This window comes from Poecilia latipinna, unplaced genomic scaffold (genome assembly GCF_001443285.1).
Source record: "Poecilia latipinna isolate Pla-1442-1.1 unplaced genomic scaffold, P_latipinna-1.0 Scaffold427, whole genome shotgun sequence".
In the NCBI taxonomy this organism is placed as follows: Eukaryota; Metazoa; Chordata; class Actinopteri; order Cyprinodontiformes; family Poeciliidae; genus Poecilia; species Poecilia latipinna.
In genome coordinates, this window is record NW_015113043.1 from 63,036 (window position 1) to 77,182 (window position 14,147).

At 39.2% G+C, this 14,147-nt stretch overlaps 1 protein-coding gene across 1 annotated transcript in view; it reads right to left on the bottom strand.

The window, feature by feature from the left end:
* Positions 1-14,147, bottom strand: part of LOC106950884 (furin-like protease kpc-1) — a 187,356-nt gene that overhangs the window by 50,608 nt on the left and 122,601 nt on the right. The window contains exon 13 of the mRNA XM_015038044.1: positions 3,397-3,510. Coding sequence (XP_014893530.1) covers positions 3,397-3,510 — 114 coding nt within the window. The remainder of the gene's footprint in view (positions 1-3,396; positions 3,511-14,147) is intronic.

A 14,147-nucleotide genomic window follows, 5' to 3' on the forward strand; every position in this document is an offset into this window, starting at 1 on the left:
TTTTGGAGCTTTTTACTTTTTAACTCAGTCTGATTAAACTGACTGCCATACAGAAGAGTCAGATATTAGACAGAGCGCCATTTGTACATAAATTGAGGAAAAGTTTCTATTCTGCTCAGACATTATAATTAAATCAAACATTTTTTTAATTATTTTTTCATACTTATATCTTACATCCAATAAAATCAAAACGCTTATCTATGATTTTCCTGAGCTGGAGTCCCTTCGCGTTAGACGTCTTTTTTAATGTATAGCAACAATCACACTAAGTGACCCGGCGCTGATTGCACTGCAGTCAACCCATTCTCACCCATGCAATAAACAATTCCTTATAATTATAATTTAAATGGCCGCTAAAGCATGATCAGGGCATTACAAGTCCTCTGCCACGGCCCCCTAAATGGACAGATTTCAGCAGACGCTCGCTGCTGTGATCGGCATCATTATATTTTAATTAATCCATTCTTCTCACAGCAACACAGTAATTACAATCTATTTTATGATACGGCATGCTGGGCAAGAGGAGATGGAGGGGAGGAATAAGGCATGGAGAGAACATAAGGTTTGAAAAGAGGAAGGTGGGGAAAGCAAACGAGAAGGAGAGGCGACGGCGGACAGTTGGAGGTGAAGAAAGGGAGATAGTGGATAAAAAAACCCACTCCTAACATCATGATGGATGACGGATGTATCATTGCCCCAGTGGACACTGTAAAAGCATTTATTCAGTGGCTTGCTCAGTCTGCATACGATGTGAGGGAGACAGCGCGCGCTGCTTCTCTAAATCCTTACAGGTACACTGAGGCATGCTGGGAGTGTGATAACAGCATCTGAATATTACGAGATCCTCTGTCGTGTCATGAAACAGACTGTGGGATTAGGAGGTTCAACTGCTTCTGTTCAGGTTTTTTCTTATATATTAAGCAGCTACAGAATGGAACCCGTCGTGTGTTTCTGTACACTTCAGGTTAGATTAAAATACAATCCAAGCCAGATAGAGACCAGATCATCTTCAAACCCTGGAATTAAAAACAAGGATTTACTTTCCTTTTTTCTTTTATCATGGCTGCACGCTACTCTCCTCATTCCTGCAGCAAGAAATCATAAATTTTATACTGAACCAAAAACATTTTATTTTCTACAAAAATGCAAACAATATAATCTGAACGGATGAGCTGACGAACGATCAAAAAGCTTAAGCGAAGCTGAAATCGTTCCAAGGATTACATATAAAAGCGAAAGTGAGTGAAAGTTTTACTCAAATCTTGGTGAAGAAGATTAAATCTAAGCAGAACTAACAGCTACAACTGGTCTGTCAGATGTTCAAAAGCCTTTCAAATGCTTTCAAACTGAAGATGAGGTGGAGAATACACACTTAAAGTGTGAGCAGTACTTAGAAAAGCAAAACTGCTGCAGAAATCCTTCATCCACTGTTTATTTTCCAGGGTCGTGGGTTGCTAGCGTTAGCTCCAATTTACCTAACGAGTGTTTTCGCGTACCAACGGTTCACATGGAAACTCCATGCAAAAAGGAAACCGAGACCTGGATTCAAACCCAGCAAAGCAACAAGGCAACCAACAACCACTGTGCAGTGCTGCAGAAATCTGTTAAATAATAAAAATGATTTAAAAAAAATTAATTAGTTAAAGCAAAAGTTAATACAATGGTGCACGTGGTTTTTAGAAGTTAAAGTCAGGTTTAAACTAGAGTTATAATGAATTTAAATTTATTAATTCCATGGAACAGTTCTCATTTTTTATACTTAAATTATTAAAAGTAAACAAGTATTTCTTAAAAATAGAGGAATAATTAAACAGTGTTAAAGGTTCGATATTAAAATAGTTGAAATAACGCAAAATTTGTATGTAGGTCAAAAAATGTATAGAAAAGCATCTGCAGCGGGCGCTCTCGCTAGTTTAAATGCTTTTTCTCTAATTAATGAAGTAAATCTTCTCTTATGATCAAGAAAGCATTTTCCCATTGACCACTGCTATAAAATATACATTAAGCAACCGTTAATAGGCTCACAAATTCAAAAAATTAATAAATAAATCTTCAAAATATTCTTTATAACATTTCCCTACTTTCATGTGTAAAATTGTATCAATAAAAGTAATTACTTTGTATGACTTCGTGTGCATTTTGTCCCACTCAAACCTAAAAAAAAAGAAAAAAAAAAAAAGAAAACACCAGGCGGGAACCTTTGGTTGCAGACAGACAAACTAAAAAAAATAAATAAATAAATAAATAAATAAATAAAAAAGTCTGACTCCTGTGCCAAGCCAGCAATTTTCATTTAATGACTGGGCAGCATGTTTGAGTCTGGTTTCCAGTTATCAATACGTCCAAGGGCAGAAGTTTGCTCAGGAGAAGCCTCTGGAAGCCGGCCAATCAGAGCAGCAGCACGGGCTGGATGGGAAGGGGAGCCGTAATGAGTCTCAAACAGAGGCTGCACAGTCGAGCACCGCTAACAGCTTGTAGAGCGTAGGTAGACGGTCCTTTTATACAGAAAATACTGCAGATGTGCTGTAATTTGCGAATATTAAATAAATGCACAACTAATGAAAACCACAGATTTCACTAAATGGAAACTCCTTGTCAAAAACGGTTACGCATTAAGTGCGTCTACATAAAAAAATAAAAAAATAAATAAAAAAAGCCGCTGTCTTTATGCTTTTAAACAGCAGGAAGTGATGCGAAGCATTAAAGAACGGACACAGCGAGCTGCTGAATGAAGAGCTGCAGGTGACAGGAAGCACACGTCCAACATCTCAGCAAGGCAACTGGCTCCGTTTGCTCTGCCCTGCTGATACACACACTTACACACACACAAGCACACACACGCACACCCCCTCACCCACACACACACACTCACCACCGATGTGTGAAGTCCAGATCGGCTCAGGGTTGCTCACAGAATAATGAGAAACGGTCTGCAGCCGACCGGCTGCTTCGCAATAAGTTTGATTCGCTACCTGAAGAATTCGGTGACCTTTGAACCGAAACGGGGTTACCTGGTTTTTATCAAACATAGCAAGCAGTACGTAAAACAGCGTTGAAAATGCATTTAGACATCATGTAGAGATGATGACAGTAATTTTAGACTTTATTCCCCACTACATGCAACTTTCTACATGCTCTCTGTAGATGCATTTCTATTGAACATAGTCTTGTGCAAACTGAAATTACTAAAAAAAAAAACATTTCATTAAGCAAATTTGCTTAATGAAAACACACAAATTTTGGACATTTTGATAAGTTTTCGAGATAAGATGAGGTTGTTTTTCAGCTATATTAAAATATATGCACTTTGCAAAATTGTGACGGAAAAACTGATTTAATGTCAGCACAGATAAAGCTGGATAACTCCTAGTTGTGTGTGAGGTGTTATTACAATACCTGTGGTGAACATGGTATCCTGCTGCATTGATGGTCCAGCCCGGCTCTTCGGGGTCGGGGATCTTTGCCGTCATGGCGATCAGATGCTGAACGTCCCTCCATGTCATCAGTGGACTAATGCAAGGAGACGTAGCAAGAGGAAAACATTAAACATGTTGGTTTCTCTAAAACAGAAATGCACAAAGGGAAACACTTAAACTCCATGTGGTTCCATAAAGGGGAATTTTACAGGGAACAACAAACAGGTTTCTGTGGATGGATGCTGAAGGACCGCTTTACACGACTTAAAGCACAATTCATCAGGCTCACACACAGAGCTCATACTGTATCACCGTAAAGGTTTATTGACGCGTAAGCTGCTGCAAAGAGACACTACGGTAGCTTTAAAAGCAGGTCCTCCATACATAAAAAAGGCCCTCTTTACGTTAAGCCTACATTTACGATAATGGTGTCACTAAAAGCTGTGAATCCAACAGAAAAAAAAAAAATTGATTCTTAACAAAAGAGTCCAGAGAGCCAAATGCAGCAAAAGTCCTCTTTTTAATCCCAGGCAGGGGAATTCTAATAGAGCCGACTCAAGTGTCATGTCAAGCAATATACTAATGGAATCCAATTAAGACCTTTAAACTGCGCAGAGAGCTGGAGGATATTAGCTCAGTTTTCTATAACAAAAGACCAAAGGGTCGTCAACGAGATTTTTTTTTCTCCAGCGTATAAAAAGCATAAAAGAAATTGGGTTTTTTCTCCTTTATCCACTCATTATTGTTCTCTAAGAAAATGATTTGAATGGAGTGAAGGAAAAGTGTTCAGCTGCCGACTCTAAGAAGCATTTTTTATTTTTTTTTATTTCTGAGGAGAAATGCCACCGATCTCTGCCTCAACATGTGTACACAGACACTTTTTTTTAGCACAGTGGGAGACAAGGAAGACTCTTAGAGCTGTACAACACAGTTACACCTAACTTATTCTATTATTAATGTTATAACTTCATTCAGCGTCATGTGTTCAACGCCTATGAAGTTTGACATTTTGTTATATTTTAACCACAAATGTTTTACTTGGATCACTCAAGTTGCGCATAATTGTAAAGGGGAAGAACATGTTGTGCAAAGAATTAAAACAAATAACTAAGATTGCAAAAAAAAAAGAAGGAACTATGAATTTATAGACTGAATGATTGAGCCATAAATTTGTATTCAGCTGGATTGAATCAATACTTTGGAAAACCAGGATTTGTTGTAATTACAGTTTAACATCATTTTTGAGTAGACCTACCAGGGTTTTTCCAGCCAGTGACTCAAATCTTTACCTACTCTGTCGCAGAATACTCAAGTTGTAAACAGATTCTGTGTGAAGATCAACTTTCAAGTCTTGACATCAATTCCCACCTTGATTTAAGTCTGTACTTTGACTAGGAATCACAGTTCCTTTACATCAGGATTAAAAAGCCACATATTTAGAGTTGCTTTTGAACCTTAATAAATGGAATATTAACCAACATATTTGATGTGAATTGATGATTTTAATGATGGCACTTGACAAAATGTCACGTCTGTTATTAGTTTTCACAACTGTTAATGATTGACGTGTTTATGATGTTTTTTATGTTTTCACAATGTAAAGCACCGTGAGCTGCCGTCTTGCTGAAATATGCTTTACAAATAAACTTGACTGATTCATAGGCTAATCTGGACACAAATATACTTTGATTCAGCCTGGCTGTTGCCTTCCTATGAAATTCTACTTAATTCTCATCTCCCTTCAGTGCTTGTTATGGAGTTTCTCACATGGAGCTCGATTTCTCTAGCAGAATTTCAACTGGGTCAATCAGCGAACATGAGGAAGAGTTGTGATGTCGATTGTGACCCTGTTTTAGAATCGTAGTCTGCCTGTAGTTTTAGCAGTGGCAGCAGAGGAAGATAAAGTCATTCGTTCTGTTTGGGCAACGCTTACAAATATTGATCCAAAGTCACTTCATTGCTGGAAAAGATGTCTTTCTACTCAGCACTTCTCTCTTTGCAGTGGAGGATGGTTGTTTACAGCGCACAAATTTTCCAGTAGGCTTCGTCGCATAGCTCCTTTCATGGTCGAGCTGAAGCATTGCATACGTCACTGCCAAATGTTAGCGATTGGGTAAAATCAGATCCAAATGTTTAAAACTTCAACAGAGTCCATAATTTCTCAACAGTTAAAGGTACAGCCTCTCTGTACAAAGCAAACCTCCAGAACAGAGGGTTGTAGCTTTGGTTATGCTACAATGGTTTAGATCAAGGTAGCTTTGACCTAAACCATTGTGTTGTAGCTCTGGTCGCTTGTTTAAGGTTATTGTTCTGAGGAAAGGTCAACTTTCAACACAGAATCAACTCTTTTGCAGCCTTTTCCTCCAGGCTTGTTCAGTATTAAATACCATCAATCTTCCTATCCTATCCCACAACATGATTCAAGCTGGGAATCATAATAATAATAATTTACAGAAAGAACAAAAAACAAAACCAATGTACCATTTTTCCTTTTTTCCCCTTTTCATCCCAAAAAGTCTCAATGAAATACGTGAGAAAATGTATAAAAGTTGAAGTGGTAGGAATGATTTTTAAAGCCAGAAAGTGACATAAACAACTTCCTCTACATATGCGCTCGTTCACAGTTTTTGTTCAGTGGCAAAACTTTCTAATCAGATGTGAAGAAAAGACCTTGTCAAAAGAACAAAATAACAAGTACCCTCTTCATTATTCTGTTAGACATTTCAGAACGTACCAAGCACAGACATAAACATGCAGATTCCATTCACGTATTTGAAGAAAAAAAACAAACAAAAAAAAAACGAAGCAGAACAAAAGTGAGGAGAGAAGCTTTCATTAGGAGAATAAAACAAAACCCCAGCAAGAAGCAAGAACAGGCAACTAAAACAACATGATAGGAATAATACCAGTAACTCTAATAATAGATGGATGGAACGAAACAAAACACAAAGCACCAACAATTATTTTAAGCTTTGATTTCAAAGGGATCGTAGAGTGTGCGTGTGTATGAGGGGGGAATACGCTTTGTACTTTTGAACTGTTGCTGCTCGCTGCGCGCGGCTACGTGCATGCATGCGCGCGCCGCGTGTTGTATATTAGCGGCAAGCAGCGTGATTCTGTTGTGTGCACTCCCCCACCTCTATCGTAAGCAGCACCACCACCATCACCCCTCTGGTGGAATCAGAGAAAGCCCCGCGGCCCCGGCTGGTTTGCATAAAGCAAACAAAATTAAATTTGCTTTGCTAAATCAAAGCATGTATGGTATTCCGAGCCGCTCTCTCTGGGACAAATTACTTCAAACGGCCTCCTTTGTATCATAACAGAATTAGAAAAAAATAAAAAAATAAAAAATCAGCCCAATCAGTGGCACTCCAAAACCCTCGACTCAGGAATTAATTATTGAACCGAGGGCTTTTCTCTCTCCTGGCAGTCAGTGACACAGATCTATTTATTTTGGAGAAGTCGTTTTGCTCTTAAAAGCACACTGTTGGCTGAGAACGTAGCTATCCGACTCGCTCGCTCAGAGTTCTCTCTCCTCTTTGCAGCACAACCCCTGAAGGGACATGTGAATAGGTTCAGACCGCAAAATTAATCTGAAAACTCCACAACCAGCATTTACCGGAGTGCTGGTTAAACAGAAGAATTACTTATGCTGTAATGGACTCTGGTTGAACTGAACCATTAGCAGAGTTTTTTCTTTTCTTTTTACAAAAGGTCCTCGTTTGACAAAAAACACTGGAGTGAGACGAAAGGATTTATGGCTTTAATTATTTACTGCCGTTGACGTGACTCGAGAACTCAACTTTGATTACTTGTGGCATCTTATTTGAATATGAAAACATTTATAAAAAAAAAAAAAAACAAACTGCTGCTGTTTTTGTGAAGAAACATTTTTGTCTTTTTAAAGAAAAGTCATTCACAATTCCCCGTGCTGGGAAAAAGTATTTTCCTTCTCAAAGATTTTTTTCTTTCTGCTTTCTGGTCACGTTTAAATGTCTCAGATCAAAATGCAATGTCAGGAAAAGAATACAAAACATTGGATGGGAAATAAAAGTATCCAAACCAACCGAAGCCTACATGAAAAAGTAATCATCCCCTAAACCCAAAAGCTGCTTGTGTCTCTATCGTCAGCAGAAACTAACATAAGCATTTGTAATGACTGGCAACAAGTCTTATCCATTAATATGAAGGAGATTTTATAAAATATGAAGTCCTGTCATGATTCGACTCATTACAATCTTGAAAACTTAATGTATGCTGGTGATCAATGGGGTGGAAATCACAGTGTTCTGCTGTGATTTACTTCATTTTTTTAAATTGTGATATAAACAAATCCTATACAAGTCTAAGGAATAGGATTAGGATAAGATGAACTGAAATAAAGCAAAATATGCAAAGAGAGAAAAGAGTCCAGTGTAATCCTTTGGATATTTGTGGTGCTTTTGTTTGGAAATCAATCAATCGTTCTGCTGGGTAATGACCGGGTGTGTTACTTTTTTGTAATGAAACTGGTTTATTCCCCAAATTGACCGCCCCCCCAATTGGTCATCCAAAGTGCCCCATTTGGCTCTCATTGACCTTGACGTGCAACGGAAGTTGTGTGATTTTCTTTGCAAAGAGCATGACCTCGACACCAGGCCCGGGATGAACTATTTCAACAGAGCTCTGAGCGAAGTGATTGCTCAGACATTTGTTTGTTGCCGTGTTTTATGCAAATATGCACTCGCACAGCAACGTTGATATCTCTCTTCAACTACTCCGCTTCCACTATCTGTTGTCACCAAAGCAATGAGTCATTATCATTACTTGCAGGGTAGCTGGGAGTGGAGGGTGGGGGTTTAGGGAGGCCATCATTGGGGGAGAGGTAAGAGACATCCTGGACCAGTCGCCAGTCAATCACAGACCAGCTTCACATTCAATTTTTATAACTGCAAATGTAAAGTAAGCAAAGTGTCTGTTTGATGCAGTGTTGGGTGCAATTATGCCATCATTGAGTTCATGCTGCAACATTTGAATCACAGCTATAGTGAAGTTGTAGCAGTAGCACACATGGGGGTTTCACAGGTGTTTGACACCTGCTGTGAAATTTGTTGATACATCTAAAAAAAATTGAATGTCCGGAGTTCAAATTGTGTATGCTACAATGTCAAATGCGTAGAAAGTCACTGTTAGATATGTTCTTATTGTCTAATACTATAGAATAGGAAGGGTGATACACAACAACGTGATGAAGGTGTTAGAAAAATCCAATGGCCAGAAGAAAGTCTGCCAGAGAGAACATAGACAAAAACCATTAAATCTGGAATTATGTTTTTTTTTTTTTTTTGACAGCAAGAGGATCTAGAATCTGCTTCTTTTCAACTATTTTTCATGACTTACTTCCAGGCATTAATTATTTCATTCTGTCAAAGTGCTTTAAATACAGCAAAAACAACTGCAATTGAAAACATACAAACAAACAAACAAAAAAACTAAACTGCAACAGCAATAAATAGAAGATGAGGCCGGCTGATCAATGGGTTGTAAAAATTGAAGGCAAGCACCTATGAGCATCCTGCAGACCTTTACAGCCATCTTCCCCTCGATAAGGCTCACAAAGCACTACAGCAGCCGTCACAGTGAGCACACAACTGTTTACAAATCCCCAGTTAATAGGATCAGGCCTCATTGACTGGGCCACTCCGATGTGTCTGATGTAATCTATTAGCTGTATGATAGTCAGTGTCTCAGTCAAATCGATAAACCCGGGTCTCCATATTGCTCCACTGTGAACTGTTACTCCACTTTAGCCCTGTTGAAAAATGCAGCACTACAATGAAGGCGTGTGTACATTACCGTTTTACTTCAAACTGTGTGCATATAATGCATGTGCATTTGTTTTTTTATGCATTAGGAATATAAACATATTTAAAATGGCTGTTAAATCTTCAGATAATAAATAAATTTGGCAATTGTGCACATGTCCGTGTGTTGAGTAACTCAGCTGACATGTGTAATAACTACACACCCAGTCTCGTCACTGTTGTATTACTGTACAGTGAAACCTGTCCAGTGCACCAAACGTGTTTATTATTGCCACTTGTCATCCATAGCACGTCTAAAAGCGCATGTATGGACAATGTGCGCACGCTGCAGGTCTGTGTGAGGGAGTGTGTCTGTAGCTGGTGTAACTGGGTTTCCAATTAAGTTGAACCAGAGGCTGGATCAATGCGAGTCCTCTGTGTACAGGAATGAACAGCCCCTGGGCCCTCAGAGCATGCCCACGAATAATTTATCACTCACAGTGGGCCCAGGCAGCGAAGAGGAGGAGGGAGGAGGAAGAGGACTGGCATGAGGAAAAGGAGGCAGAGAGCAGGAGGACAAAGTGTCCAGCCGAGGGGAAGAAAATGTCAAATATGGACAATGGAGAAGATGGGGGGGATGGGGAATGAAGAGTAGGAACTAAACAGAAAGAGGGAGAGATCAGGGCCCAGAGGAAAACACTGTCAGCTCTCGATCATTTAGAGGCACGACTCTCCACGTTTCCCCCCATAAACAACCACTGAAAATGAAATTCTGGTGACAGCCAAAGCCCCATTATTCTCTCCAGTTTGTTCGCAGAGCTGTCCATGAATGTGATAATGAATGGAGCCCACATACTTGAGAAGTAAATCAGACTTATTGCCATGGTGAATGAAAGATTTACTCTGTTATCAAAGGGGAAACTTTGGATATTTTGTGCAGAAACAGCCATGACATTTTCCCTCAAGGTGAGAGCCGAGTGACTGCTGAGCATCTGGCTTCCGTTTAAACTTGACAACGCCTTGGACTTGGGCTTAATTGTAAGGATACCAATTAACATTTTGCATCAGAACATCCTGGACCGGCACAGACAGGAATCGTGTCAAATCCATATCCTGTGCAAAACAACCACATCGTCTACCACAACTGGGAGAACTGGTCACCAAGCAGGCAGAGTTACGATAGGTCCAGCTGAACCGTCAATACAAGCAGTAAACCTGATCCAAAGCAGGATAGAGAGTAAGACGCACTGCAGCAAGTTAACAAGGGACTATTTAGAACACAGCATCTGATTCAATTATGCACAAATCATAACAGTAAGGCCACTGCTGAGTTTAGAGGGTTTGCAGACTGGTTAATGTATATTACTCTGGATGTCATTTTTATGACTGTAATGCTAGCGTGTCAAATAATAAGTTGAGGTGACACGAGAGGAATGTGCAGCTTAAAGCAGCAATAAGAAACTTTCAGAAGAATGTGTTTTTTCCATATTTGTTCAAACTGTCACCATGTCGCGGCAGGTTGGCATGAGACAGAAAAAAATAATAAATTGAGCTCATCCACTTCCTCTGTGGGCTCCTATTGTGGTCTGCAAAAATGCATCATTCCCGGTCAGAGACAACCAATCAGAGCCAGGAGGAGGGTCTTAGTGCTGTCAATCAACCTCCTGTACGCTGCTACATGTGCTAATGGCGGAGAAACAACATGGTTACAGAAAATCCCCTAGCATTAGCATTTGCGGCAGACTATGTTGTGGTAACTCAGCTGTAGCTTAGCAAAGAGCAAACACAAGGGGGTGAGCATGTAAGTGATTGACAGCGTTAAGACCCTGTTTTAGACTGGCTGGTATATTTCTGGGGTTAGTACTGGGAGCACTGGGAGAAAACAGAGGAGCTTGATTTTTTCATAAATATTTTTTAATAAAGGTCACATCCTGCAACTTTAACAGAAATAGAAATCCATTAAACAAAACACTTCAAGCAAAAATCCAAACAGATTTACATCAGTTTAAGCTAAAAAAAAAAGATAATTTTGCACGACACTATTTGCTTTATCTACCATCCATTGTACACTCAAAATTCTAAATCATATTAAAGCTACATTGATATTGAGATTAATTTACACTAATAGGTACTGTTTATAAATTATCTGACTTCAGAAGAAAACTTTACGTGTTGGGTTTTGCTAAGATGTTTCACAGTAAAGGGGCCTGAAAATTGAAAATCACATTTAGATTTCCAGCTTTTGAAGTCATGTGTTCCTTGTGTTGCTGGTCTTGTACATCAAATCCCCTCCGAAATTCAAAAATATCAATGTTTTTTTTTTTTTTTTTTGCAAGACACTGCATTCCAGAGCACACAGGCATCAGATGCTGTCCGACTCCGCGTCTCTACCCCCGTCGAGTGTCACAGTTCCCCAGTTTGTCTCGATCAATCTCCCAGTAGCAAGGCATGGACAGGCAACATGCTCCATGTGGTTCTGTAATCTCCTCTTAATGTGCTGCACTCTAAGCCTAAATGAACCCACTTGGAGTGACTGTGAGCAGACTGAGATTCCTCCCATGTTATCTGAACAAGTGTTACTAATGGCTCCATCAATTAAGCGAAGTCCAATAACTGCATGCCTGCAGTCTTCTTTAAACACACTACACCAATTTAGCCCTGATTTCTGTCGTTAATGAGTGCATGTGCGAGCGCGTGCGGGCGACATGTGTACGTTTGTACGATCATGAGACCACAGGCTGTCTGGATCTGTTGGTATAGCTCGGCGTGTGAGAGCGGCTCTGCAAAAAAAAAAGAATTGCGTGGGCCGGCGCGTGTATGACTTATGAAAGTGTTTGGCGCACACCAACAGTTCTGGTTCTGCAAGAGCTTAATCTGTGGAATGTGCATGTTTCCCTCTCTGCAAAACAAGCAGTGCTCAATTTGCATCTATATAAAGCGAGGGAAACACAAAAACAGAGCAGATAAATCTCTCAGACTGTTTAAGTCTTATGCAGAGTATGTCAAAAGCCATTGGATAAATTGTATTGCTCTTGTTTATGCGTGCCTCCGCTGCGTGCCTGCACACATTATTTGATAGCCACTCTTCCTGATGTGGCTGAAGAAATTTAGCTCCTTAAAGTAACGGTTTTACATACAAAGAGCCTTTGGATGTACCTTAACTCGGGTAACAAATGGAACGGACCGGGCATCCGAAGGGATTCATTCCGAGCCCGATTAAAGGCGTTTTCATGTAAATTCAAGCGCAGGTTGTCGGTTGGCATGTTGGAATTGTAAAGGTTTATGACGCAGGTGAAAGCATCAGATTGAAGAAAAAATTGTTGTGGAGATCTTTCTTTACTGCAATAAACATCAAACATAAAGAGGAACACATTTTCTACCAATGCTTCAAGTCACATTTTTAGAGGTGCGCAGTAAAACTATTAAAAAGTATTTTAAATAGTCGACTTTAGCCACTGGAAGATGATAGTCCACATGAAGCTGAATATCTTGAAAAACAGTCATGGTTGTTTTGAAGCATTCTGATTGGCTGACATAAGTCCTAGTTTTAGCTTTGTTCTAAAATAAGCAACCATCTACAGTAAAAAAAAAAAAAAAAAAAAAAAAACGCATTCATGGAAGTAAAATTTCAAACTTGATATCATTACTCAGCTAAATATTCAATACCGTTTTTTTGAGTTTTTTGAATGCACACGGTTTTTTGTAGTTAATATAAAATTGCTGATTAATTACAATATGATATTTTAACTTCCTGAATTTTGGCAAAACTAATAAGTCTTATTACCCTAAGAAGACTTATTGTGTTTCTTGTATGGCAGAAAACAAACTGTCTAACCAACTAAAAAATAAAAGTTAGCAAAACTTGAATAAAGTTTAATTGAAATGATCAGCAGCAAAAAAACACTTTGATTTGGTATGAACAGAAAATTTTCGAGTGGACGTAGCAGGAAATGCATTTCACCAGAGAGCCCAAATACACTAAAACTAAATAACATAAAAGGTAGAGATCTGCAGAAGCAAAACATTAGGTGGAATCACAGCAAAGCCAAATGTCCAGCTGATGAATGGTTGAAGACAAACTGAGATAAAGTGACAGAGAGGCAGCCAGAGTGATAAAGTGAACGATCAGAGAATGACTGACAAACTGGATGAGTGGGGTATTGGTTCACCTTGATGATTTGTTTGACAGTATGTACGGATGGAGACAAATGGAAACAATATCAGACAAAGCGGAGTGAGAGAGGCCAGAGGAAGCGGACAGACATCAATGACCCGACACTGAGCACCAAGGATCAGACTATGCTACGTTCACCATGGTCAGACTGATAGCAGAGCATCTATAGAGAATCTAAGTCAATGGAAGGAATTGTCTTTATGCTATTAGAATTCAAACCAGTGGTAACAGGAAATGTGAACTGTGAATGCTAACGCTAGCATTTGGGACATCTGTGCTAGCTGCAAAATTTTGAATTGGGACAGTATTAGCTTTGCTGATAGGCTAACTCATTTTTACACATGAACACAACAGTAGTCTTTTGTTTTATTTTTCTCCAGCGTCCCATCAGGTTTTTTTGAAGCAAATATTAACCCTCAGTGGGCCAAAAGAAGCAGCTCTGTCGTCTATCGCTGTTGTCGACGTCGCTTGTGTGTCAGATTTACAGGTGTACAAGAAACACTCGAATACAAGAGTTCCGTCTCAGGACTTTGTATGTAAAAAGAGGAGAAGGGTGTGTGTGGTTTTTAACATTTTAAAAACTATGCAATTAATTACTCAACATGAACATTTTTGTTTGTTTGTTTGTGTTTTTGCTTTCATTATAAATGGGAAGGCTGGCTCATATCCTCACTACTGATTCTAGACTGAAAAAATGTTCTAGCTAGACCAAGAGAACAGAAAAGTATCAACTCACAAAAATCTATAAAATTTTCTTCTAAGAAGGTGATTTAC